This window comes from Brienomyrus brachyistius, chromosome 9 (assembly GCF_023856365.1).
Source record: "Brienomyrus brachyistius isolate T26 chromosome 9, BBRACH_0.4, whole genome shotgun sequence".
NCBI classification, from domain to species: Eukaryota; Metazoa; Chordata; class Actinopteri; order Osteoglossiformes; family Mormyridae; genus Brienomyrus; species Brienomyrus brachyistius.
Genome location: NC_064541.1, coordinates 4,708,068 through 4,734,937, shown reverse-complemented (window position 1 = coordinate 4,734,937; position 26,870 = coordinate 4,708,068). Strand labels below are relative to the sequence as shown.

At 42.0% G+C, this 26,870-nt stretch overlaps 1 protein-coding gene and 2 long non-coding RNA genes across 4 annotated transcripts in view; all 3 read right to left on the bottom strand.

Moving 5' to 3' along the window:
• Nucleotides 1-2,327: 2,327 nt before the first annotated feature.
• On the bottom strand, nucleotides 2,328-3,753 carry LOC125748366 (uncharacterized). Of its 2 annotated transcripts, none has more exons than XR_007399523.1 (3): nucleotides 3,523-3,753; nucleotides 2,614-3,270; nucleotides 2,328-2,493 (listed from the first exon to the last, which is right to left on the bottom strand). It is a non-coding gene; the product is annotated as an uncharacterized LOC125748366 (long non-coding RNA). The 2 variants fall into 2 exon arrangements; XR_007399522.1 differs by lacking the exon at nucleotides 3,523-3,753 and having other exon boundaries at nucleotides 2,614-2,896; nucleotides 3,018-3,467.
• Nucleotides 3,754-4,962: 1,209 nt separating this feature from the next.
• LOC125748328 (immunoglobulin superfamily member 3-like) overlaps nucleotides 4,963-26,870 on the bottom strand; it is a 65,165-nt gene continuing 43,257 nt past the window's right edge. The window contains exon 6 of the mRNA XM_049024349.1: nucleotides 4,963-5,196. Within this exon, the coding sequence (XP_048880306.1) occupies nucleotides 5,071-5,196 (126 nt within the window). The 3' untranslated portion in view covers nucleotides 4,963-5,070. The remainder of the gene's footprint in view (nucleotides 5,197-26,870) is intronic.
• On the bottom strand, nucleotides 13,580-15,681 carry LOC125748376 (uncharacterized). The gene is made up of 3 exons (XR_007399536.1): nucleotides 15,643-15,681; nucleotides 13,979-14,111; nucleotides 13,580-13,606 (listed from the first exon to the last, which is right to left on the bottom strand). It is a non-coding gene; the product is annotated as an uncharacterized LOC125748376 (long non-coding RNA).

The window sequence follows — 26,870 nt, the reverse complement described above, 5'->3', positions numbered from 1 at the left end:
ACACCCGGCGTGTGACAGAACGGTACCGCAGGTCATTGGGCCCCACAGCAGTCAGGCTTTATAATCTGCACTCTGCTCATTGAACTTTTCCCCTGTTCACTGTCTTCTGATACAGTTTCTATCTGCTGCTGATCTGCAATATTGTTCCTACTTATTCACTGATGTGCAGTGTTGCATTGAGCCAGTGCATTATTCCCTGTGTGGCAGCTTCCTTTGGGAGGCTAATATCTGGCACATGAGCAATAATGTTACACGCAATAGGATTGTGTATAAGTTAAGGATTGTGTATAAGTTAATTTTAATATTCCTATAATATTCCTCTGTATGTAATATATTCTTATTTTTTGTTTCTATTATTACCCTATATTTATATATTCATACATTTCTTTTACATTCATAATGATGTTGTTTGTTGTTTTGTGCCCCACTGCTCTTGTAACAAGCCTCAGTCTTGACTCTCCCTTTTAAGGTCTTGGCCTTAAATCACACTCGATATAGGTGGTGTCGTCCCCATCACCCTGACCAGGATACATGCTGTAAGATTAATGGATGGTGTTTATCTGTGTGATGAAAAAGAATGTGAATAAAACAAAAATGTACCATTATAAATAGGAACCCTAGGATGTGTGGTGGTTAGAGATGTGGACTGATGAGAATTTTGCTTTTCTAAAGTTCTGTTGTGAAAACTGTACATTCTGTTCCATGTACAGGGTAGTGATATGTAGCAATCATGTGCTCCAGTCAAATGTCCAGCTGCATGAATAATAATGGTGGCTTGTTTGGATAAAATAACTTAGGCTGAATACTTGAAAGCGTGACCTGGGTGAGGTAGAGAGGAAACAGGGTCTAACATGAAGCAGGTATTGTTCTCTCTGTGTGGTTTTTACTCTTTGCAAAGTGAGCCCAGCACAGTGCAGTCAGTGGGTCAGTCTTCCTGAGCTGCATCTAACCAGTGGAAACATCTGCAGCACTGCAGAGAAGCACTCAGCAGACAAACAAACCAAAACAGCTTACAGCTGTATGCCACTTTTGGACAGAGGTGGACAAAGTACACAACTTCACTACTTGAGTTAAGTATAGATACTCCTCGTCAAATAATACTCAAAGCTTTTCAGTTATTTTTTTACTTCAGTTAAAGTACTGGAGTATTTGCATCTAAACATACTTAAGTATTCAAAAGTACATTATGTTTTACAGTTTTTTACAATTGTTTACACACAATTTTGAAAAGCAGGTTCTTTTTGTCAAAATCTAATCACAATTATCCAAACACCACACTCAATTTGCAGAATTCCTAGATTGTTTGCAAAATGACACACTTCAGTCAAAACATACACATATCAGTCAAAACATATACACATATTTGTGAAAATGCTATTAGTTTTCATTTAACCAACACAGTCCTCAATGATCAGACACTATTGCAGACAGTTTCACACTGCTGTGATAAATAAAAAACACATGTGTAGAAAAACTAATTTTAGGAAATAGCATGTGCTAGATTTTTGGGCAGATGTTATGTAAGGGATCATTTCGATGACAAAAAATAGTGACAAACCCACAACATTCTTCATGATTAGTTTGAGATATAGGGAGAATGTACACAAATAGGCCTACTATAAACTTACCAAGCACTGCACAACACTGATGCTGCAGACTGAATATTTCAAGTACCGGTATTTATTTCAATTCAAGAAATACAGTATTTCTTACCATAATCAGTTACAGTAATCAACCAACAATGAAATCAATGAAACAAATAAAATCTGTAGACAAATAAAAATTACTGCCTGAAGTACATACAGTTTGACTCTGGAAAAAAAAGCAACACAAATACTGTAACTATTCCTCATCTCTCCGTTTGGCTGGATCAGGCCATAAGATTTCATCCACATCACAGGCTATGTCTTCATTTGCAAGGCACCGTTAGAAGAATCGCCTTGAGTGACGAATCCACCCCTGCACAGAAGCTGCGTCGATTTGATCACATGCCTGCTCCATGGCCTGAATGAGGGGCAAACGGTCATAGGGCCGCAGGTCGTATACCTTCCACCGCCACGCTGAAAAAAACTCTTCGATTGGATTCAGGAAGGGGGAGTATGGGGGAAGGTATAACACTTCAAAATCAGGGTGACCATGGAACCAATTCTGGACCAGAGCAGCCCGATGGAATGAGACATTGTCCCAAACGACAATGTACCGCATCTGGTCCACTTTGTGTAATGCTGTGACAATCTCGTGCAATCTGTCAAGAAATGCAAGTATTAGATTTTCATTATAGGGTCCCAGATTTGCATGGTGGTGGAGGACAACATTTTGTGTGATAGCAGCGCAGAGGGTGATGTTACCCCCTCGCTGCCCTGGCACATTGGTGATTGCCCTGTGTCCAATTACATTTCTCCCTCGTCTTCGTGTTTTTGCAAGGTTAAATCCAGCCTCATCCACATATATAAATTCATGCTGAATTTGTTCTGCATCCATTTGCAAGACTCTCTGAAACACAGTAAAAGACAATAGGATGCTATTCAATATCTATTGCACATTTTTTTTGTGCCAGAACATTATGAGCAGTGCACAATACCACACCATAGCAGTAAAATGAACAATACATACCTCCACATATTCAGAGCGCAGATGTTTCACTCTCTCTGAATTTCTGTCAAATGGTACCCGATATAGTTGCTTCATGTGTACTTGCTTTTTCTTGAGGATTCGAGCTAATGTTGACAGAGAGACTCGGTGGATGTTATTGAAAATACGGTCATCGTTGATGATATTGGCTTGGATTTCTCGCAGCCTGATACAATTATTGGCCACAATCATGTTCACTATGGCGGCCTCTTGTGCACGGGTGAACATAGGGCCCCTTCCACCTTGGTGTCCTCGACCCTCAATCCTATGTGAAAAATATACTGTATATATAAAAAAATACACATGCAGCCTCAAATGTCACAGTAAACAATATTGATGACAAGTACAGCAAGCTTAAGTTTCAATGTACTGTGTGGTTAGCTTACCTGTTTTCTCGATGAAATGTCCGAATTACTGACGCAACAGTATTTCTGCTGAGATTTGGTTGAACTCTTTGTCCAGCTTCCATCAGTGTCAGTCCATGGTTGAGAACATGGTCAATAAGTGTTGCACGGATTTCTTGAGTCAAATTTGGTCCTCGTCTTCTTTGTTCAGGTTCTGTCAACTCTTCAAGTTCTTCTCTACCTCTTCCTCTACCTAGGCCTCTTCCTCTATCTCCTCCTTCTCCTCTTCCTCTACCTAGGCCTCTTCCTCTACCTTCTTCTTCTCCTCTTCCTCTACCTAGGCCTCTTCCTCTATCTCCTCCTTCTCCTCTTCCTCTACCTAGGCCTCTTCCTCTACCTTCTTCTTCTCCTCTTCCTCTACCTAGGCCTCTTCCTCTATCTCCTCCTTCTCCTCTTCCTCTACCTAGGCCTCTTCCTCTATCTCCTCCTTCTCCTCTTCCTCTACCTAGGCCTCTTCCTCTACCTTCTTCTTCTCCTCTTCCTCTACCTAGGCCTCTTCCTCTATCTCCTCCTTCTCCTCTTCCTCTACCTAGGCCTCTTCCTCTACCTTCTTCTTCTCCTCTTTGAGCTCCCCCTCTCATTCTCACTCTTCTTCTAGCTCCTTCCATTTTTGATGAATACAGGTGAACTCACCTGCTGCCTTTTATAGCACACCTGAGTGCTGCGTTTTCTAATTAGCACATGTGTGCTTCCACACCTTGTGGATGTGCTTATCCAATTAGTTCACTAGTGTGGTCATTGGCAATCTGGGGCTTTGTAATGACAAGAAAGTAACCTCACAATCCTTATCTGTGTCTAAGCTGTCGAAATGTGTGTAGAGTTTTACAAATCACTGTGTGTAATGTTTTGCAAAAAGAGTGAAGCAGACATTGTGTGTAATGTTGTGCAAATCTGTGGCGGTGTTTTGCTCCTTGGAGTAGACTTTTGCAAATTGTGTGGAAATTTTTATTTTACAGTGTAAACAATCGTAAAAAACTGTAAATGCAAGACATTTTTCAGAACCTAATGACTCCTGAACACCCCACTGCATACACTGACTGGCTTGTACATCTTGTAGAATAAAAAGCTTGTGGAATATGATACAATGACGATAGAAACACAACTGACATAACAAAAGTACAGCCATTGTCATTTTCATCTTATTTAACACCCCCCACCCCACTCACACAAAAGAGCATGGTAGTGTTCTTACAGAGCCGTAGCAGTGTGTGTGTGCGTGTGTGTGCATGTGTGTTTGTGTGTGTGTGCATGTGTGTGTTTGTGTGTCTGTGTTTGTGTATGTTTGTGTGTGTGAGTGTGTGTGCATGTGTGTTTGTGTGTGTGTGTGTGTGTATGTTTGTGCGTATGTGTGTCTATGTGTGTGTATGTTTGTGTGTGTGTGTGTGTGTGCATGTGTGTTTGTGTGTATCTGTGTGTGTATGTTTGTGTGCGTGTGTGTGTGTGTCTATGTGTGTGTATGTTTGTGAGCCAAGTAACAGGACAGGGAGCAAGAAACAAAACTCCTCTTTCTTAATTATCCACATCGTTATTAACGACACAGGTATATATACAGGTACATATACAGGTACATGTATATACTCAAAAATACATACAGTACACAACATTAAATGAAAAACGTAATTTAAGAACACTTGAAATTTTCATTCAGTTTCTTTCATCTGTTTAATATAATCGATCAGTCCCTGTGCGTTTGCCCCAAACCATGCAGCATGGTACACAAGGGAGACAAGTAAGCATGTGTGACATCAAAGAACTGATTGCAGCAACTCAGCCTTTCCACAACATTAAAGCCGCTTATTCCCCCCCATGCCATGAAGAAATAATCTCTGTGGCTCCCCTCTCCCCCTCCCTCAGCCCCCAGTCTGGCTTGAACATTTGCACTTGCAGTAAAAATGCGCCCCAAACACACTGACACCAAACTCCGTAAAATCCTGTGATTCAGTCTCAGAAGCACTGGCTCCCCTGCCCTCCTTCTGAACATTATTAAAGCTACACCCTGAACACTCTGTGTGACTGACATGAATGAGAAGCATCTTTATTCATAATCTCTGTAGCGGAGGTCAGAATACAGAGTGTCATTATTCCCGTCTTTCTTCTGTCTCCTGGGTTTTGGCTTCTTAAGGTTCAGGGCAGCGTAATTCAGTGTGTCCTCGTCATGGCACTGGGGAGACAAAGATGGCAGAATTGGATGGATCAAATCGGTTTGCTATTACTTATTTTCACAAATAGCACTTAAAATGCTGATCCCAGGATGGAAATCAGTCTGAGGTTCATTTGTTTTACTGACGATTTGTAATTTGAAATATTTATTACATACTTGCTTGCGTGACCATTCCACTTTTAATATATCACTGTTCTTTTCATCTGTTTAAAATATATAACACATCAATATATTATTTAATTTCACGCGGTATCATACAGTGGTCAGATAACATTCCGAATTTTCAAGCAATCAACATCCTTTTTGTCTCAAAAATTAAAGTAAAAATGACTTTTGTCAATTTAAGTGTGCATGTTTGGATACGTGTTATTTGTTCTCAGATATCATATATAATAAAATTGCTATAAAGGAGATCTTGGTAATAAAAGTTATTCATATGCAACTTATTGCAACATTCATATTTCAATAGATTTTGCAAAATATGAAAGATATACAAAAATGTTAATCTTGCAGTACAAAAAGTTTTATGTAAATAATGTGAGTTTTTAAACTGGGTTACCTGCAAGAGTGGTTTTAATATGAAAATGTTATCTATCATAAAACAATTTTATATTTCTATAATTTGTTAAAAACTACATTTTGTCCTTCTTCTGAGTGCATAAAGCCGGGCAGCGTACCTGCACAGTGTGTACAGGTCAGTTTACATCTTATACAAATGAGAGCAACGTTCAGAATAATGCTGCAAGATAAAACTATCAGCAAGCCAGAGTGAAGAGGATCCAGCAGCTTCTGAAAGCCTGTAACAGAGAGATAGATTTCAGCATAATGACACATTTCCCATTTGCTTACATTACATTAGTTAAAGATAAAATCTATAACACATTACAGCAGTTGTTTTGTAAATAGTCCATTTTTAACATGAACTTCTAGTATTTTGCATTTTAACAATTTCTATTAATATTTGAAATAATTATTAAATTAACATCTGTGTAATTAAATTTAAGCACTTAAATTAGAAAATCCATTACATTAAAATAAGAAACAAATGTCTTAATAGCAGAATAAGCTAAATAAAACTTTGAAGCAGATATACTCTCCACACTAGGTGCTACCATCTATATCCAGCTGTGTGCCGTTCCCAAACAGCATCTCCCCACACTGGGTGTTACCATCTATATCCAGCTGTGTGCCGTTCCCAAACAGCATCTCCCCACACTGGGTGTTACCATCTATATCCAGCTGTGTGCCGTTCCCAAACAGCATCTCCCCACGCTGGGTGTTACCATCTATATCCAGCTGTGTGCTGTTCCCAAACAGCATCTCCCCTCACTGGGTGTTATCATCTATATCCAGCTGTGTGCCGTTCCCAAACAGCATCTCCCCACACTGGGTGTTGCCATCTATATCCAGCTGTGTGCCGTTCCCAAACAGCATCTCCCCACACTGGGTGTTACCATCTATATCCAGCTGTGTGCCGTTCCCAAACAGCATCTCCCCACGCTGGGTGTTACCATCTATATCCAGCTGTGTTCCGTTCCCAAACAGCATCTCCCCACGCTGGGTGTTACCATCTATATCCAGCTGTGTTCCGTTCCCAAACAGCATCTCCCCACGCTGGGTGTTACCGTCTATATCCAGCTGTGTGCCGTTCCCAAACAGCATCTCCCCTCACTGGGTGTTACCATCTATATCCAGCTGTGTTCCGTTCCCAAACAGCATCTCCCCACACTGGGTGTTACCATCTATATCCAGCTGTGTGCCGTTCCCAAACAGCATCTCCCCTCACTGGGTGTTACCATCTATATCCAGCTGTGTGCCGTTCCCAAACAGCATCTCCCCTCACTGGGTGTTACCATCTATATCCAGCTGTGTGCCGTTCCCAAACAGCATCTCCCCACACATGGCCACGGCGCAGTAGTAAGTCCCAGCATCGGAGAGGCTGAGGTTCCCCTTGGGGAGGCTGTAGACGCAGCTCCGTGTAGGAGATCCAGCCTCAGGGCTTCTCACACTCATCACTGCTGTTTCTGTGGCTGTAAATGACTCCAGGAAGGGATTCTCCTGATCCATGTCTGAACCAGTAAACACTGTGTTCTCCTGCACAGCTCCCAGTCTCTATCGTACACTGCAGGCTCACAGAGTCTCCTGACTGCAATGTGTCAGACACAGGCTGCTGTACCACAGTCCTGCTGTTGGAGTCTTTACCTGAAAAGCAAAATAGTCATGATGACAGCGCTTTGAGAATAACAATGGAAAATACAGATCCTCAAAAATTGTTCTTACAGATTTTTGGGAACTGAATCGATCTTCTTCTAGCCATCCAAGAAATCAGTAACTTCTTGGAGAACAGCTGACATTCTTTTCTCTTTTTATTGTATTACTGATTATTAGTATATATCCGGTAACACTATACATTAACTGCACCTACATAATACCTAAATAAAAATTATATAATAACAAACATTATGATCATATAATGTCTTCTATTAATGTATGAAGGTAGATGAATATAATTAATTTCAATTCAAAGAAATGACGTGTGTAAAGTGTACTTTATATTTTCAGGATTTTCGTGACTTTACATTTGGTTTATGTTGCCCCTTTTCCACAGGAAGGTATTTATTGTTTTTGCATATTTAGCTCTTGATGTGTTTTGGTATTTTTGAGCATTTTGCTGTAGTACCTGCATGATTTAATTAAAGAGCCGAAGAGCTCTTTGCCCATTACTAGTTTGTCTATCTTTTAACATTAAAGAATAGTAAAATACATAGTAAAAGGAATTACTTGGTTTGGTAGTTGCTCCAGGGGTGGCATGGTGGTGCAGTGGTTAGCACTGCTGCCTCACACCTCTGGGACCTGGGTTCGAATCTCCACCTGGGTCACATGTGTGTGGAGTTTGCATGTTCTCCCCATGTCATCGTGGGGTTTCCTCCGGGTACTCCGGTTTCCCCCCACAGTCCAAAAACATGCTGAGGCTAATTGGACTTGCCAAGTTGCCCGTAGGAATGCATGTGAGAGTGACTGGTGTGTGAGTGTGCCCTGCGATGGGCTGGCCCCCCATCCTGGGTTGTTCTCAGCCTCGTGCCCATTGCTTCCGGGATAGGCTCCGGACCCCCCGCGACCCAATAGGATAAGCGGTTTGGAAAATGGATGGATGGATGGTAGTTGCTCCTATTAATTTTATTATGTGCACAAAAGTAAGTTTTTCCGTTCAACCATAGCACTACAGCGAAAAGCAAAACGTCATGGCAAATGCAATTATGCTTTATTCCAATACACATTGCTAATTTTTCATTATTATTACATTTAGTCAGCATAATATCTTCAAAGGTTTCATGATTTAATCTGCAATCTTCTGGCCTGAAATCTTTTCCTGCTACACTGAAGACTCTCTCAGCCTGTGCAGAGAAAGCTGCAGCCAAAGGGTTGGCATCCTCTGATAAACATGGTTGGCTCAGGTATCGGTGACATTATGTGAACCTTTCATGGCAGGAATAGGGACTAGTTTGACTTTTGATGCAGGAAAAGTGTTTGGGACGTTTCTTAGGTTAGAAACTGCAGTCACTGCAGCCAACACTGACTTTTAAGGAGAGACACTCAGATCTTCCTATGAGCAGATCCACCACGGTGCACAAAATGACAGTTTAATTATTATTTTAGGTGACACTTCAAATGTTGCATTATTTCATTCTGAACAAAACGACATTTTTATAACAATGACGTATAACAATGTTAATGTGTTTATGTATAACTCATATTTAAATAATAGACTGTATCGTTAAAAGCTACACCTACAGTACGTATATGAACTTGAATTTGAATCCAAACCCTTTTTCGTTCTTCTTCTTTAAATTCAAATATGAATTTCAATGCCACAACCTGTTTTCAACCTCAATTCAAATTTAATTCAGATTAACAAAATGAACTGAAATTCTGAATACGTATTTGAGAATTTCATTCTCAAATCATTTCTGATTGGTGCACATCCCTAGTTCATATGTTAAATCATGCAAGGACGCAGAGACGTGCTGTGGCTGGGTTTGAACCAGCGACCATCTGATTACAAGCACACAGGCATTAGATCTTCTAATCACACTTAAAAGGCAGATTAAATGTTCTTTCCACCATGCAAACAGAAGTTAAATTGTAGCTTTACTGCTTACATTTATATTCACACATTTGCATTTAGAACAAGCATTTTAAGTGGTGTACATGACAGTAAATGGTGAATCAGTTTATTTGCCACTCTAGACATTACATTGGCGCCCATTATAAGGAACTGTACAGCAACATTGCAGTTTCACAGTAGCTTTGATGAATTTCTGGAATCATCCTTAACATCTGCAAAACTGTAACTGCATTTCCCAAAACAATTCATGCAAACAGCACCACACAGATGGACTGTCTACAAAAAAGTCATAGAGGCCACCAGCAGCCCGCATACCACACCGTAAGGCCGTATGTTAGGATGCTCTCTATGGCAGAGCAGTAGGAGGCCACCAGCAGCCCGCATACCACACCGTAAGGCCGTATGTTAGGATGCTCTTATTAGGATTAAGTTAGGATTAACGCAACTTAATGTATCAAAACAGCGACCACAAATCACCAAATTTCTCGCGAATGTATCTGGCCATAAAGACTTACTTGACAAGAAATCAAAACCGAAATGCTACGAATATGGACTTTAAGCCTTTTCTTTATGGCCGTCAATGGAGGGGAAAACGCTTGACGTAAGATGAAGTCCATATTCCTAGCATTTCGGTTTTGATTTCTTCCCTGGCATGGGTGACGGGTACACCACGTTCCCCAAGCCACGTTAGCCTCGAGCGAACTGCCCGGAGAAACCGCTCACACCAGCGCTCCAACCCGATCTTCTCCCCTTTTAAACACACATTTCTATGGCGTTAAATTAGTGCCAAAAGTCGTGCGCATAAAAACCACGCGCGCATGCGCTCGCGAACACAAAATCCATGCTCTCTACGCGCTCGCGATTGCACAGCACTCACTCACTCGTTCGCTGTTAAATTAGTGCCAAAAGTAGAACCACGCGCGTGTGTGTGCTCCAGTGCTGAAAACCCATCCCCTCTACGCGCTCGCGTCTGCACAGCACTCGCTCGCTCGAATTTCCCACTTCGTCTTACCATATATAAAAGAATGGGCCAATGTACGGTAAATTGCATTGTGAATAAAATTTACTTATTACAACATCACAAAGCCAATTTAATAAATTCAAATCCTGGGAAGAGCGCTCGTCAGATATCAGTTCTCGGGTTAGTGTTAGCAGACTATAGGCGAAACCACCTTAAGTGCTATCTGTTAATGTTTATTAAATTAGCATTAAAATGGAGAGGTTTATAATATCTTTTGTCCTTGTAGCTGCTAAATACACTCATTATTAAAGCCATAAAGTTGTCTGCCTACTACATTGGAATCTGCACTGAATAAGTGTTTTTGATGGATTTTATTTAACTTTATTTGACTCTGAACCTTAGATCTAATGTCATGCTTCTTCACTTATATTGTTTGTGAAAAGGTTTACCACGATCAAACAGAGCAGCCACTATATCATCATACATGAACAAGCACCTCACAAAACAAAAACATTTCATTTTCATAATTAAAACTTTTGAATGGTAGGCCTAGTGTGTGGATCAGAGACCAGATCTTGACACCTCATTAACTATAATTTGTTCTGTGAACAGCTCAGATACCATCTTCTCGAAAGTCTTCTGCATAAAATAGAAATGGGATTCAGCGCGACTCCACTAAATTTGGATTACCTGGAGTTCCTTTGTCATCAGGAGCTGTATCTTCTGCAAGCCCTGTCTAATCACATTGAAGTACCTCCTGCTATCACCCTGGCTTTGCAAGAGCTCTTTGACCTTGTGAGGGCACATCTGGAACGTCCAGCCCCATGTGTCACACAGGAAGTCGCTGCCACCAATAGATGACCCAAGATTTTGATTGAAGAACAACGTTTGAAAGAAATGCTCCATACTCAACTTCCTGTGCCTTGCATAGCCACACTGATGGGTGTTTCAAGAAGAACAATCTTAAGAAGAATGAAAGAGTATGAGCTCTGTGTTAGGGACACATATAATTCCATCAGTGATGAGGAACTTGACAATTTGGTTTCTTCTGTCAAGAATGATCTACCAAATGCAGGCTACAGGATGGTCAGAGGGAGGCTGCAGTCAATGGGCTACAGGGTTCGGTGGAGAAGAGTTGCAGCCTCCATGCATAGGGTTGATTCCATGCACATCATATCAAGGCTGTCAAGTCTTGGCTGTGTTGTACGCAGAATGTACTCTGTACCAGGGCCTTTGTCTCTAGTACACGTGGACACAAACCACAAGTTGATCCGGTTTGTATTACCAGCAAATTTATTTGAAGTAAACCCTGGGTGGATTGGTGTGAGGTGGTGGTGGGGTTTGGAGAAGATTTCCTGCCGATCAACACTAGCAACTTATATCTATCTGTCATGGAGGTCTCGGGACTCACAGATATTCAGAGACATGTGGATAGTTTACCAGTGTTTTTCAGCAGGAAATAGTTATTACTACAAATTGTCACCCCCCCCCCCCCCGCCCCCCACAGAAACTGGATCTGGCTATAGTGGGAAAATCTTTTTTTATTATTATTATTTGTGAGAACTTGAAAGCAAAACAAAACTTGGAAAAAATTATATGCTCATTCACCAGTTTTCTAATCTGGGGTCTAAAGTGGTCAGGCTTGCAAGTGTATTTGGTTATTTGTCTATCCTAGCCTGTTGCAATGTATATTTCCTGTATATTTTGCATGTAAAAATGTTGTTTGTTATGTCAGTGCTTAATATTATCATGTAGTCTTCATGAACTTTCTTCATCTTGTCCAGGGACTGCATTTGAAAAGTAGCCACTTGACTAAAATTGGCACATTTTCAGAAATGCCAGCAGCAATACTGATAATGAACACCCCTCTAACTGACTCTCAGTTGGTTTAGAAAAAAGACTTTTAAATAGAAAAGAAAGCCTTCCTTTGGTTTTGCATTTTTCTCTTTTTTGTTGGCTGTGCACAACATATCAGAAGAATACATTACAATTAAATTAGTTAAGAAATAACAGATTGCGTATATACAATATTAAGGTGATAACAACAACCCTCACTGTCTCTAGGTGCTGCTTCAGACAGGGCATTCTGCAGCAGGGACACCACCCGTCGTGCAGCATCCTGCAAATCTCCCTATCACAACAGCCCACATAACAGAATAACATTAGTGTATGATTCAGTAGGGCTAGTCCAGGTCTGGAAAGTAGTTGGGCCAGATTTTCAAACCAAGAAATTTGGCTGGGCCAGACATTTTCAGCGGCCCAGTAAGCAGCAGGTAATGGCATTTTAAACAAACACAAATCAAGGTACATTATTTTAAAAAACTACAACTGAACAGAATCTGAGAGCAATATTTTTTTTTCACTTCTGAAATGACAAAAATATTTTGGTCGTATCTGACCTAGACGCATCCCAAAGAAAAAAAATGCCTATTAGATGGTAAACAGCCAGACATAAAGAAAAAGGGAAAAATCGTCTATAATCATCATCCGCTTATACTGTGGTGATTCATTTCACCCACACAGGCATGATCACCATAAGCGGTTTCCACATTTTTGTCGAGGTGACTATTCACTTTACCTCTGCTTTCTCCCACATCTTCCAGATTCTGCCGCCAACAAGGGGCTCATAGGGTGGAGACTGAGGGTGTTAAACAGACCAATCTTTTGTCACTGAATGCAACAAATAATGTATTTATCTGTCAAAAGTCCAGCACCAGGAAAAGCAACAGAGTGACAGTAGAAACTGCAATAATAATGGAAGTGCGCCGCCCTACAGGGAAGGAGGAGTGATGGGAGTCCCGGTGGTGGCTAAGCGCGCGTGGGGAGAGGCGTCGTACTGTGAGGCTTCATGAACTTCCGATGGGGCAGTGCTGTCATACAGCGGGGAGCCTGAGAGGGGCACTGTGGCCGGGTGCAAGAGCCCTGGGTAATGAGTTGTAGAGCTGCGCAGTGTCACGATCGGGTACAAGCAGGCAGGCGATCGTGCGGGCAAGGCGTGCAAGGAGCAAGCGGACAGGCAAAAACGGGAGTTTAATTAGGAAGCGCGGACGGGGAAACATCTCACGCATACAAACATCAATGACAGACACTGGACTCAGGTAAGACACGGACTGAAATACACAGGACTGAGCAAATTAACTAGATACAGCTGGGTACAAATCGGGAGAAAACACGTGGGTAATCAGGGGGCGTGGCACACAGGAGGAGCGGACGAGCCGGGCATGACACGCAGGAACTGAGAGCCCAAGCTGTTGGACATTCCACTGGACTAGGAGACTGGGGTGAGTGAGGAGGAGCTCATTGACCACAAACTGGGATACTGGCTGTGTGTGAGCAATGGGGTGGAGATTAAGGAAAGACGTTAAATCAGCATGCAGTGTTGCCTGGAAACAACAACAAATATACTAGTGTCACTGTACTAAAACAATATCAAAATAATGCCTATTTTTTATTCATTTTACTTGTAGAGTGCAAAGTACAAAGGAAAACAAAGAGTAACTATGGCGAAATAAATCAAAGCATGTCCCAGAATGATGGGCCTGAATGGATCAGGACAGAAGAAGGCGAAAGTCCTGTTAACGAGGTGAGACGATGCAGACACAGGCCAGGATGTGGGTATAGGCGAGAACAAGAGGGAAGACGGGGGCCCGAGACTCAGCATGGGGACAGGTGGGGGAGGGGAGGCACGGGCTCACCTGGAGCTGCTCCCGGAGGTGCCGCTATGACTCATGGGTAACATGCCGGAATGGGACGGCACCTGTAGGCTGGACCAGTTGTCATGGGACGGCAACATGGACAGACAGGTAGACGAGCTGTCTGAATAAGCAGCTGCAAGTATAAAACAATAAATGAAGCAGGTATGTGGTGGGCAGTGTTACAGCGTCCTTAATATGGTCAATACAGAAAAGGCATGTTATCATGTTATGTATATACTGCCTCCTGTTACTTAATGCCTAACTTTAATACATTGATTGATTTGTTCACTGCTGCAGCCTGTGTCAACTTTCCTTTCAGACAGATGTAAAGTCCTTTCTGTTTTTGTTCTGTGGAGTTTTTTTTGAACAGCATATGGCTGAATTCTGTTAAACCTCAGACTGAAGAAAATTGTGTTAATTGAAAAGCAAATATCAAAAACTCAGTCTGCAGGAATGTTTTTCAGAATATTTCTGTGGACTTTTGGAAATTTCATGAAATTCCATCACTCAATTACATAAACACTGAGTGAGATTTCATTCATTTGGAAATTTGCTCTTCAATCGATAACTGAAGGAGTGCTGTGAATGCAGAGGTTATCCATCCATACATCCATTTTCCAAACCGCTTATCCAACTGGGTCGCGGGGGGTCCGGAGCCTATCCCGGAAGCAATGGGGGGCCAGCCCATCGCAGGGCACACTCACACACCATTCACTCACACATGCACACCTATGGGCAATTTAGCAGCTCCAATTAACCTCAGCATGTTTTTGGACTGTGGGGGGAAACCGGAGTACCCGGAGGAAACCCAGAGGAATCCCCACAACGACATGGGGAGAACATGCAAACTCCACACACATGTGGCCCAGGCGGAGACTCGAACCCGGGTCCCAGAGGTGTGAGGCAACAGTGCTAACCACTGCACCACCATGCCGCCCCCTGTATGCTATTTCATTCTATAAAAAGAAACTTACTGTACTGTACAATAAAGTATTTCACCACTGCTTCTTCCTCAGCTCCCACCGTTTGCTAGCACATGCCTCTTTTGATTTCTTAGTGCAATCTGTGCTTTAGTTTTTTCGTGAAATGTAAGTGCAGTATCTGTTTATTAAGTGCTGTGGTTTAATATGTACATTATTATTTCAGTACTGTGTATACTGTCCTTAATGCCTTGCCTCTCTCGTATAACTTGAGATACACCCAAATTGACTTGCAACAAGTGGTCCTGGTTCCAAATGCAGAAGTTGATGGATACTTGTATTTTATATGTATTCCATCACTCGATTACATAAACACTGAGTGAGCTTTCATTCCCATTACTGCAACTTATGCAGAGGATTATGACTTATTACTTTAGGTTATCGGACTGAGTGAGTTTTGGAAATTTGCTCTTCAATCGATAACTGAAGCAGTGCTGTGAATGCAGAGGTTATATGCGTCGCATATCAACAGAACTGTATGTTTATGTCTTGTCTTAATTATTTTGATTAAATGTCTGACTATTCCCAATATGTGTGAACAAACTTGGCCAAATAAAGCTGATTCTGATTCAGTCAGAGGGTAATCGTCAGTGTGCTGTACTATCGTGGTGACCCACACAGAGAGCTTAGGACCATGATTTCAGTGTGTGCTTGTGTGAGGGGACAGGCAGGGCGGCTGGTCACTGGGTGATGCACTCCTGTGGGTATAGGGGCTGGGATAGGGTGCGGAGCAGTTACTCCTCAAGGAGGAATAACGGTCACAGCCGTGGGGGGAGGAGAGGGAGAGGGTGCTCCCAAAGTGGGGGTGTGGGTTTGATGAAGTGCAGAGAGACCCTGAGCCTGGGATGAACCAGCTGCCTACTGAAACGAAAGCGGATAAAGACAGAAACTAGAACCTCAAACTAAACAACACAAACAACAATATCAAGATATATTCAATCATTAAACCGTTATATATTTAATCTAAAGAATAGTAATAAATATCGTTCCGATTCAAAATATCATTTACGGGTGAATCTTATGACTTGCATTGGGAAACAGGAAACGGGCCAAGCTGCAGGGCCAGTTCAAAGGCATAGTGCGAGGCGCCCAGAAAGGGGGCGCGGTCTGGGCGGAGTAAGCTAAAGAAGAAAAAGGCCTGACCTTTTTCTGGATGCTGTGGACTGTGTTCGTGTGTGAGCTGCAGCTGCATGTTCCTTACATTTTTTTATTAACACCAGCACCGTGAGGGTTGGCCTGGACTGGGTCCTGCCCTGCACGGTTGAAGGCATGTTGAGTAATTGTTTGTATTCTACAGATATTTCTTTCTAATATCTCGTGGCCAAAACTAGGTATTGCAATTTCAGTAAGAAATGATTTGTTTTCAAATTGCAGTACCTACTTTTGGCCACGAGATGGCAGCAAGAAAATAGAAAAATTATTTTCCCACGGTCAACTAGCAGCTTTTAGATGTTAATTCTTCATTATAATAATTTGACTAGGTCCAATGTATTTTTAATACAAACAATTACCACACAAAGCTGCTAGTAGACTGTGGGAAAATATTTTTTTAATTTTCTTGCTGCCATCTCGTGGCCAAAAGAAGGTATTGCAATTTCAGTAAGAAATTATTTGTTTTCAAATTGCAGTACCTACTTTTAGCCACGAGATGACAGCAAGAAAATAGAAAAAATATTTTCCCACGGTCTACTAGCAGCTTTTAGATGTTAATTCTTCATTATAATAATTTGACTAGGTCCAATGTATTTTTAATACAAACAATTACCACACAAAGCTGCTAGTAGACCGTGGGAAAATATTTTTTTAATTTTCTTGCTGCCATCTCGTGGCCAAAAGTAGGTATTCTACTCTTCAGGTATTTCACTCTTCTGACCCTTATTCTTTAGTTGTTGTAGTGTTTCCATCATATGTAAGAGGGCCTGCCCATCAGAGTAATGTACATCCTGTGACATGTATTGACTATCAAGACAAACTGAAACACGGTGTATTAGGCTGTCAATGAGTACTGGACTAGGGCGAAAATCTGTCTGATAATCTACCTATTAACTAGAAGAGTACAAACTGGAGACGGATCCCCTAATACAGAGGGATTAACGTCTGTGCCACATCCAGAACCATTCAGTGTAGGAGTCTGGTGGTTCTACTGGATACTGACAAGTACCCAGCCCCTTTGTTCCCTCTGATAATCATCAGTCCTCCTCTGAATGCCTTCACCACTCTATTCCTGAATAGGTACACATTTAAATATGTTAGCAAGATCAAGGTATTGGGATAACCGTTAGGTTCGCTGTTCAGAGTTGCAGTGAAAACCATCATACACAGTGGCCCTTTCTGGATAAGATTACCTCCCTCTGATCTAACGGGTCAAGATCAAAGCAAGGTGCATTGCAATGTCTGACACCCAGCACACTACAGCATATAAAATACAGGTATCCATCAACTTCCGCATTTGGAACCAGGACCACTTGTTGCAAGTCAATTTGGGCGTATCTCAAGTTATACGAGAGAGGCAAGACATTAAGGACAGTATACACAGTACTGAAATAATAATGTACATATTAAACCACAGCACTTAATAAACAGATACTGCACTTACATTTCACGAAAAAAATAAAGCACAGATTGCACTAAGAAATCAAAAGAGGCATGTGCTAGCAAACAGTGGGAGCTGAGGAAGAAGCAGTGGTGAAATACTTTATTGTACAGTACAGTAAGTAAGTACTTGTTGACCCGGGTTCGAGTCTCCGCCTGGGCCACATGTGTGTGGAGTTTGCATGTTCTCCCCATGTCGTCGTGGGGTTTCCTCTGGGTTTCCTCCGGGTACTCCGGTTTCCCCCCACAGTCCAAAAACATGCTGAGGCTAATTGGAGCTGCTAAATTGCCCATAGGTGTGCATGTATGAGTGAATGGTGTGTGAGTGTGCCCTGCGATGGGCTGGCCCCCCATCCTGGGTTGTTCCCTGCCTCGTGCCCATTGCTTCTGGGATAGGCTCCGGACCCCCCGCGACCCAGTAGGATAAGCGGTTTGGAAAATGGATGTATGGATGGATAACCTCTGCATTCACAGCACTCCTTCAGTTATCGATTGAAGAGCAAATTTCCAAATGAATGAAATCTCACTCAGTGTTTATGTAATTGAGTGATGGAATTTCGTGACATTTCCAAAAGTCCACAGAAATATTCTGAAAAACATTCCTGCAGACTGAGTTTTTGATATTTGCTTTTCAATTAACACAATTTTCTTCAGTCTGAGGTTTAACAGAATTCAGCCATATGCTGTTCAAAAAAAACTCCACAGAACAAAAACAGAAAAGACTTTACATCTGTCTGAAAGGAAAGTTGACACAGGCTGCAGCAGTGAACAAATCAATCAATGTATTAAAGTTAGGCATTAAGTAACTGGAGGCAGTATATACATAACATGATAACATGCCTTTTCTGTATTGACCATATTAAGGACGCTGTAACACTGCCCACCACATACCTGCTTCATTTATTGTTTTATACTTGCAGCTGCTTATTCAGACAGCTCGTCTACCTGTCTGTCCATGTTGCCGTCCCATGACAACTGGTCCAGCCTACAGGTGCCGTCCCATTCTATAATATTCTGAAAAACATTCCTGCAGACTGAGTTTTTGATATTTGCTTTTCAATTAACACAATTTTCTTCAGTCTGAGGTTTAACAGAATTCAGCCATATGCTGTTATAAAAAAACTACACAGAACAAAAACAGAAAGGACTTTACATCTGTCTGAAAGGAAAGTTGACACAGGCTGCAGCAGTGAACAAATCAATCAATGTATTAAAGTTAGGCATTAAGTAACTGGAGGCAGTATATACATAACATGATAACATGCCTTTTCTGTATTGACCATATTAAGGACGCTGTAACACTGCCCACCACATACCTGCTTCATTTATTGTTTTATACTTGCAGCTGCTTATTCAGACAGCTCGTCTACCTGTCTGTCCATGTTGCCGTCCCATGACAACTGGTCCAGCCTACAGGTGCCGTCCCATTCTATAATATTCTGAAAAACATTCCTGCAGACTGAGTTTTTGATATTTGCTTTTCAATTAACACAATTTTCTTCAGTCTGAGGTTTAACAGAATTCAGCCATATGCTGTTATAAAAAAACTACACAGAACAAAAACAGAAAGGACTTTACATCTGTCTGAAAGGAAAGTTGACACAGGCTGCAGCAGTGAACAAATCAATCAATGTATTAAAGTTGTCACGTGGGTATTATGGGCATGCGGGGTTTTGTTTATATCCTGGTGCCTTTGGTACGTCAGTCGGGATCGTGGGACTAATTAATTGCTTTGACAATTGCGGCGCTGGAACGATGTTTGGGATTGGTTGGGAAAGTGAAGGGGGAGGACCGCATTAGAGAAAAGGCACCCTGGAAGAAAGGAATGGAGAACCGGATGAGACACCGGAAAAAGGCGCACCAGGGAGTGGACAGAAGAGACACCGGACGAGGCATCGGGAAAAGACGCACCGGAGAGTGGACAGGGGAGCCGACACTGGAGAGCGGAACACCCCGAGTGGCGATCGCGTCTCGAGACGCTCTGTCGGGGAAGGAATCGCTTGGACGCCGGAGCGGGGGAGAGTAACTGGGCATTCCCCCCGCAGCGAGTTAAGTGAAAACTCTGTTCGCTTGGACAGAGCCAAATATCGGGTCGGCGTCGGATCTGGGGTCTGTTTTAGGCTGATGTAGTGGCGGGTGTTTGAAATCAGGTTATCAATCCTCCCTGTAGTGGATACCGTGATATGGTGTCGTTTGTAGTGGGTGTGTACGGGTGTTTCGATTTGTGTGTGTGATTATTGCGGTGCCCTGTGGGGGTGATAAGTGTGCGGTAGTGTGCCTTTGCCGCAGTACTCTCTGTATCCCTATACGGCGATTGCGGGTCGTGCTTCGGTAGAATCTGTTTGCTCGCCTTGTTTTTGTGTCGCCCTTATAGGCTGGGGCGGACGGAACCGGGCTTGTGGGGATCACCTTTTGCACGGACATCGCCTGACCCCGCTGATCTGATAGTGGGCCCTGAACGGACTAAATTTTATGACGTTTTTGTATGCCATCGGCTAGCCTTGGCATTTTAAAGTGTGTTTTTATTCTTTGTAAAATAAATTGGTAAAATACAAAGCATCGGGTGTTTGGGTGTCTGTGGAGCAACCCATACCAGCACAACCAGTCTGAACCAAATTGGAGGGTCCTGGTGCCGTATGGTAACATCAGGTGGCGTAGTCGGGGCTTATAAGGTTTATTGGGGGGCTTTATGGTTAGGTTAACCATTGGGTTAAAATAGGGCTAATAATTGCCCCTGTTGCCTTAAGTGTGGCGTTTAGCCCACGTGACGTAGTTGTGACAAAGTTAGGCATTAAGTAACTGGAGGCAGTATATACATAACATGATAACATGCCTTTTCTGTATTGACCATATTAAGGACGCTGTAACACTGCCCACCACATACCTGCTTCATTTATTGTTTTATACTTGCAGCTGCTTATTCAGACAGCTCGTCTACCTGTCTGTCCATGTTGCCGTCCCATGACAACTGGTCCAGCCTACAGGTGCCGTCCCATTCCGGCATGTTACCCATGAGTCATAGCGGCACCTCCGGGAGCAGCTCCAGGTGAGCCCGTGCCTCCCCTCCCCCACCTGCCCCCATGCTGAGTCTCGGGCCCCTGTCTTCCCTCTTGTTCTCGCCTATACCCACATCCTGGCCTGTGTCTGCATCGTCTCACCTCGTTAACAGGTCTTTCGCCTTCTTCTGTCCTGATCCATTCAGGCCCATCACTGCATTCTGGGACATGCTTTGATTTATTTCGCCATAGTTACTCTTTGTTTTCCTTTGTACTTTGCACTCTACAAGTAAAATGAATAAAAAATATTGTTTTAGTACAGTGACACTGTAGTATATTTGTTGTTGTTTCCAGGCAAAACTGCATGCTGATTTAACGTCTTTCCTTAATCTCCACCCCATTGCTCACACACAGCCAGTATCCCAGTTTGTGGTCAATGAGCTCCTCCTCACTCACCCCAGTCTCCTAGTCCAGTGGAATGTCCAACAGCTTGGGCTCTCAGTTCCTGCGCAGCTCTACAACTCATTACCCAGGGCTCTTGCACCCGGCCACAGTGCCCCTCTCAGGCTCCCCGCTGTATGACAGCACTGCCCCATCGGAAGTTCATGAAGCCTCACAGTACGACGCCCCTCCCCACGCGCGCTTAGCCACCACCGGGACTCCCATCACTCCTCCTTCCCTGTAGGGCGGCGCACTTCCATTATTATTGCAGTTTCTACTGTCACTCTGTTGCTTTTCCTGGTGCTGGACTTTTGACAGATAAATGCATTATTTGTTGCATTCAGTGACAAAAGTAAGATTGGTCTGTTTAACACCCTCAGTATCCACCCTATGAGCCCCTTGTTTGCGGCAGAATCAGGAAGATGTCGGAGAAAGCAGAGGTAAAGTGAATAGTCACCTCGACAATAATGTGGAAACCGCTTATGGTGATCATGCCTGTGTGGGTGAAATGGATCACTACAGTATAAGCGGATGATGATTATAGCCTGTCTAGATGTGTCTAGGTCAGATACGACCAAAATATTTTTCTTATTTCAGAAGTGGAAAAAAAATATTGCTCTCAGATTCTGTTCAGTTGTAGCTTTTTAAAATAATGTACCTTGATTTGTGTTTGTTTAAAATGCCATTACCTGCTGCCAGGGACGGATTATGGGTTGTGTGGGCCCCTGGGCAAAACGTTCGCGAGGGCCGCTTACTGGGCCGCTGAATATGTCTGGCCCAGCTAAATTTCTTGGTTTGAAAATCTGGCCCAACTACTTTCCAGACCTGGACTAGCCCTACTGAATCATACACTAATGTTATTCTGTTATGTGGGCTGTTGTGATAGGGAGATTTGCAGGATGCTGCACGACGGGTGGTGTCCCTGCTGCAGAATGCCCTGTCTGAAGCAGCACCTAGAGACAGTGAGGGTTGTTGTTATCACCTTAATATTGTATATAAGCAATCTGTTATTTCTTAACTAATTTAATTGTAATGTATTCTTCTGATATGTTGTGCACAGCCAACAAAAAAGAGAGAAATGCAAAACCAAAGGAAGGCTTTCTTTTCTCTTAAAAGTCTTTTTTCTAAACCAACTGAGAGTCAGTTAGAGGGGTGTTCATTATCAGTATTGCTGCTGGCATTTCTGAAAATGTGCCAATTTTAGTCAAGTGGCTACTTTTCAAATGCAGTCCCTGGCCAAGATGAAGAAAGTTCATGAAGACTACATGATAATATTAAGCACTGACATAACAAACAACATTTTTTACATGCAAAATATACAGGAAATATACATTGCAACAGGCTAGGATAGACAAATAACCAAATACACTAGCAACCCAGACCCCTTTAGACCCCAGATTGGAATCTATTGGTGACTGAGCATATACTTTTTCCAAGATTTGTTTACTTTGCTGAAAGCAATTTAAGGGCTTTCAAGTTCTCACAAATAATAATAAAAAAGATTCTTCCACTATAGCCAGATCCAGTTTCTGTGGGGGGGGGGGGGGGGAGGGTGACAATTTGTAGTAATAACTATTTCCTGCTGAAAAACACTGGTAAACTATCCACATGTCTCTGAATATCTGTGAGTCCCGAGACCTCCATGACACATAGATATAAGTTGCCAGTGTTGATCAGCAGGAAATCTTCTCCAAAGCCCCACCACCACCTCACACCAATCCACCCAGGGCTGTAGATGAACAAACTTCAAATAAATTTGCTGGTAATACAAACCGGATCAACTTGTGGTTTGTGTCCACGTGTACTAGAGACAAAGGCCCTGGTACAGAGTACATTCTGCGTACCACACAGCCAAGACTTGACAACCTTGATATAATGCCCTTGGAATCAACCCTATGCATGGAGGCTGCAACTCTTCTCCACCGAACCCTGTAGCCCATTGACTGCAGCCTCCCTCTGACCGTCCTGTAGCCTGCATTTGGTAGATCATTCTTGACAGAAGAAACCAAATTGTCAAGTTCCTCATCACTGATGGAATTATATGTGTCCCTAACACAGTGCTCATACTCTTTCATTCTTCTTAAGATTGTTCTTCTTGAAACACCCATCAGTGTGGCTATGCAAGGCACAGGAAGTTGAGTATGGAGCATTTCTTTCAAACGTTGTTCTTCAATCAAAATCTTGGGTCATCTATTGGTGGCAGCGACTTCCTGTGTGACACATGGGGCTGGACGTTCCAAATGTGCCCTCACAAGGTCAAAGAGCTCTTGCAAAGCCAGGGTGATAGCAGGAGATACTTCAATGTGATTAGACAGGGCTTGCAGAAGATACAGCTCCTGATGACAAAGGAACTCCAGGTAATCCAAATTTAGTGGAGTCGCGCTGAATCCCATTTCTATTTTATGCAGAAGACTTTCGAGAAGATGGTATCTGAGCTGTTCACAGAACAAATTATAGTTAATGAGGTGTCAAGATCTGGTCTCTGATCCACACACTAGGCCTACCATTCAAAAGTTTTAATTATGAAAATGAAATGTTTTTGTTTTGTGAGGTGCTTGTTCATGTATGATGATGTAGTGGCTGCTCTGTTTGATCGTGGTAAACCTTTTCACAAATAATATAAGTGAAGAAGTATGACATTAGATCTAAGGACCAGAGTCAAATAAAGTTAAATAAAATCCATAAAAAACACTTACTCAGTGGAGATTCCAATGTAGCAGGCAGACAGCTTCATGGCTTTAATAATGAGTGTATTTAGCAGCTACAAGGACAAAAGATATTATAAACCTCTCCATTTTAATGCTAATTTAATAAACATTAACAGATAGCACTTAAGGTGGTTTCGCCTATAGTCTGCTAACACTAACCCGAGAACTAATATCTGACGAGCGCTCTTCCCAGGATTTGAATTTATTAAATTGGCTGTGTGATGTCGTATTAAGAAATGTTATTCACAATGCAATTTATCGTACATTGGCCCATTGTTTTATATATGGTAAGACGAAGCGGGAAATTCGAGCGAGCGAGTGCTGTGCAGACGCGAGCGCGTAGAGGGGATGGGTTTTCAGCACTGGAGCACACACACACACACGCGCGTGGTTCTACTTTTGGCACTAATTTAACGCCGAGCGAGCGAGTGAGTGAGTGCTGTGCAATCGCGAGCGCGTAGAGAGCATGGATTTTCTGTTCGTGAGCGCATGCGCACGTGGTTTTTATGCGCACGACTTTTGGCACTAATTTAACGCCATACATTCCGAAACCACGCCACAGTCGGCTGTTCGACTAACCATTGCAATGGGAGATACCAACACCCGCTCTAAAAATGAATAATTACCTTTGTAGTATGCGTTGTTTCGGTCCCAAGACACCTACGTACCAATGCTACGCGCAAAGGTGAATAAGTGACTATAGTGCCTTTTGAAAGCCAAGACATGAGAACATTGAAATCTTACCAGAACTTTCCGCAAACAACTAAAGAAACTAGTTAGACTATTACACATTATAGGAGTTGTGCGTAAACTCAAACCACTTCAACAAAAAATGAGACGTGCACAGTCAATTTGTCGTAGTTTTATTTTATTTAATACAAACGTAATTAACCGAAATGTCAAATTTGTCAAAGAAGATGCCCAGTACACTATGGCTATGTACAAAATGTCAAAAAAGTCACAACAATAGAAGACATTTTCAGTTAAAGAAAAATGCCTGTAAAATACAGAAGGGAACAATACGTGGCCCTCTCCTCCCTCAGGGATCACCACCCCCTTTATCACTTCCAACTACGCCACCCACTCTTGATTAAGCAGGAAACTACGGCAACTTTACATCGTGTTGCTACAGCCAGGGACTGCACTAATCGGAATATCTATAGACAACACCTTACCTCTCTTCAACGTTGATATGTAGTTTAATATCTGACCGTCTATGTTTTTGGACATTGTTAATTCAATTTAATGTTCATGAATTCAACCCCCTTTGAATTAAACGGAATTTTTAAAAAATACCATATACTTCCTCGCATAATTTTCTGAAATAGTAAATGTAATCATGATCACATCTATACATCTACAATTCCACTTGTTTATGGCGTAAACTGTCCGATCACATTCAGAATTTTTATAGCCTCTTAATTCCAACCACTGAGTCTTTCTGCTTATGTATTTCCATATCCACGCCGCTCGCGGATACGATTGCGCACGCGCAGAGCGCAGGATTTCAAAATCTGCCAGCAGCTTGATGCGTGGTCCAACAAACATCCAGCTTGTTAAAGTAGGTTAATAATCGTGAGAGAACCAGGTTCCTTCATGTTAGCTTAGTGATTTTGCTCTTACCCCTCTTGCTTCATTATGGATTTCAACAACTTTGCTTGTGGAAAAATGAATTACTGAAGGTCTCTGTGGCATGCAGATTTCTTCAGCCACATTTGCCAAATCCTTCTCTATTGTCAGAAGTTCTGCGCTAGAGGGAGGTTTACTGGTCTCATACTCTTCTGGCACCTTGTGTGATTCCTGACTTGGGACATCAGTTTGGCTCCTTCTGTATGTGGTTTACATTGTATTTGTTCTTTAAAGTTGCCCCTTCAGAATTAGACAGTGTAACCAGCTTGCCACATATTGCCTGGATGACATAAGGTCCGGTAAAATCCAGTTCCGTTCTTCCTCCTTTCCGTCCCCGCTTCCTCATGTTGAACAGAAGCGCCTCATCTCCAACATGATAAACTGTATTTTGGTACCTCTTTTGTATTCGTTTACCACATGCCTGCTTCTGTTTTTCCTGTGACTAGGAGATGTTTTCAGCTGTTGTTGCTTATTGTCTCAACTACTTTATTTTTTTCATCAAAAAACGTGCCGTAGCTTTTCTCATCGGGAAGAATAATTGTGGAAAGCTGAAGTGGAAAAACATTCATAGCAAATTATTATTATTCACAGATCATGATAAAGAGTTATTTTTCTAAAAGCATTAAGAACAATGTAATTTGCTGTTTCAAGATATGTTTTTAAATAACTACTTGTCAGTCATAAGAAACTCTTCAACACACATGATCCGATCTTGCCACAAATCATTTTTAATCTCACTTTTGTTGCCAGCAGTTCAGACATTAATGGCTGTGTGTTGAGTTATTTTGAGGGGACATCAACTTTACACCGTTATACAAGCTGTACACTGATTACTTTACATTCTATCAGAGTTTCATATCTTTAGCGTTGTCCCTTGAAAAGATATAATAAAATATTTACAAAAATGTGTGGGGTGTACTCACTTTTGTGAGATACTGTATATTAAGGGATTGATTGTCAATAATATCAGTAATTCCTGATGTAATGTTAAAAGAATAGAGCCTGTCTCACACAGTTCTAAAACAACCTCAAAAACAGACTTACCGTTTTATGTCATCATTCGTTTTCTCATCCAGGCCATTGGTTTGGGGATGATATGCAGCAGTGATCAACGGCAGAACAGGGGCTCTGAACGCAGTATGGATGAAAAAGGAATTAACCATCTCTCTCAATATAAAATTAGGATCATTTATTCTCTACAGAGGCCCCCATAGAATAGTGCATCCATCCCCTCACTCATGTTTAGACAGACGTAAGGCAGAACAGCAACAACATCAACAATTGTACAGCTAGTTTTAAAATTTAATAAAAAAGACAAACCAATTTGGTAATATTAATGAAATTATTAAAAACGTGCAGATTAGTAGTCAGAAATAATTTGCGATTTTAAGAGCGGAAAGGATACATTAAAACTCAATTACATTTATGCCTTAATAATAAAAAAAAGGTTTTTAAATTTTACATCATGATAAATGAGAACTATATGTGATTACTAATTACTGTTGACTAATTTCCTGTCTGGACGTTTCCCTTCTCTTTGCTAAAA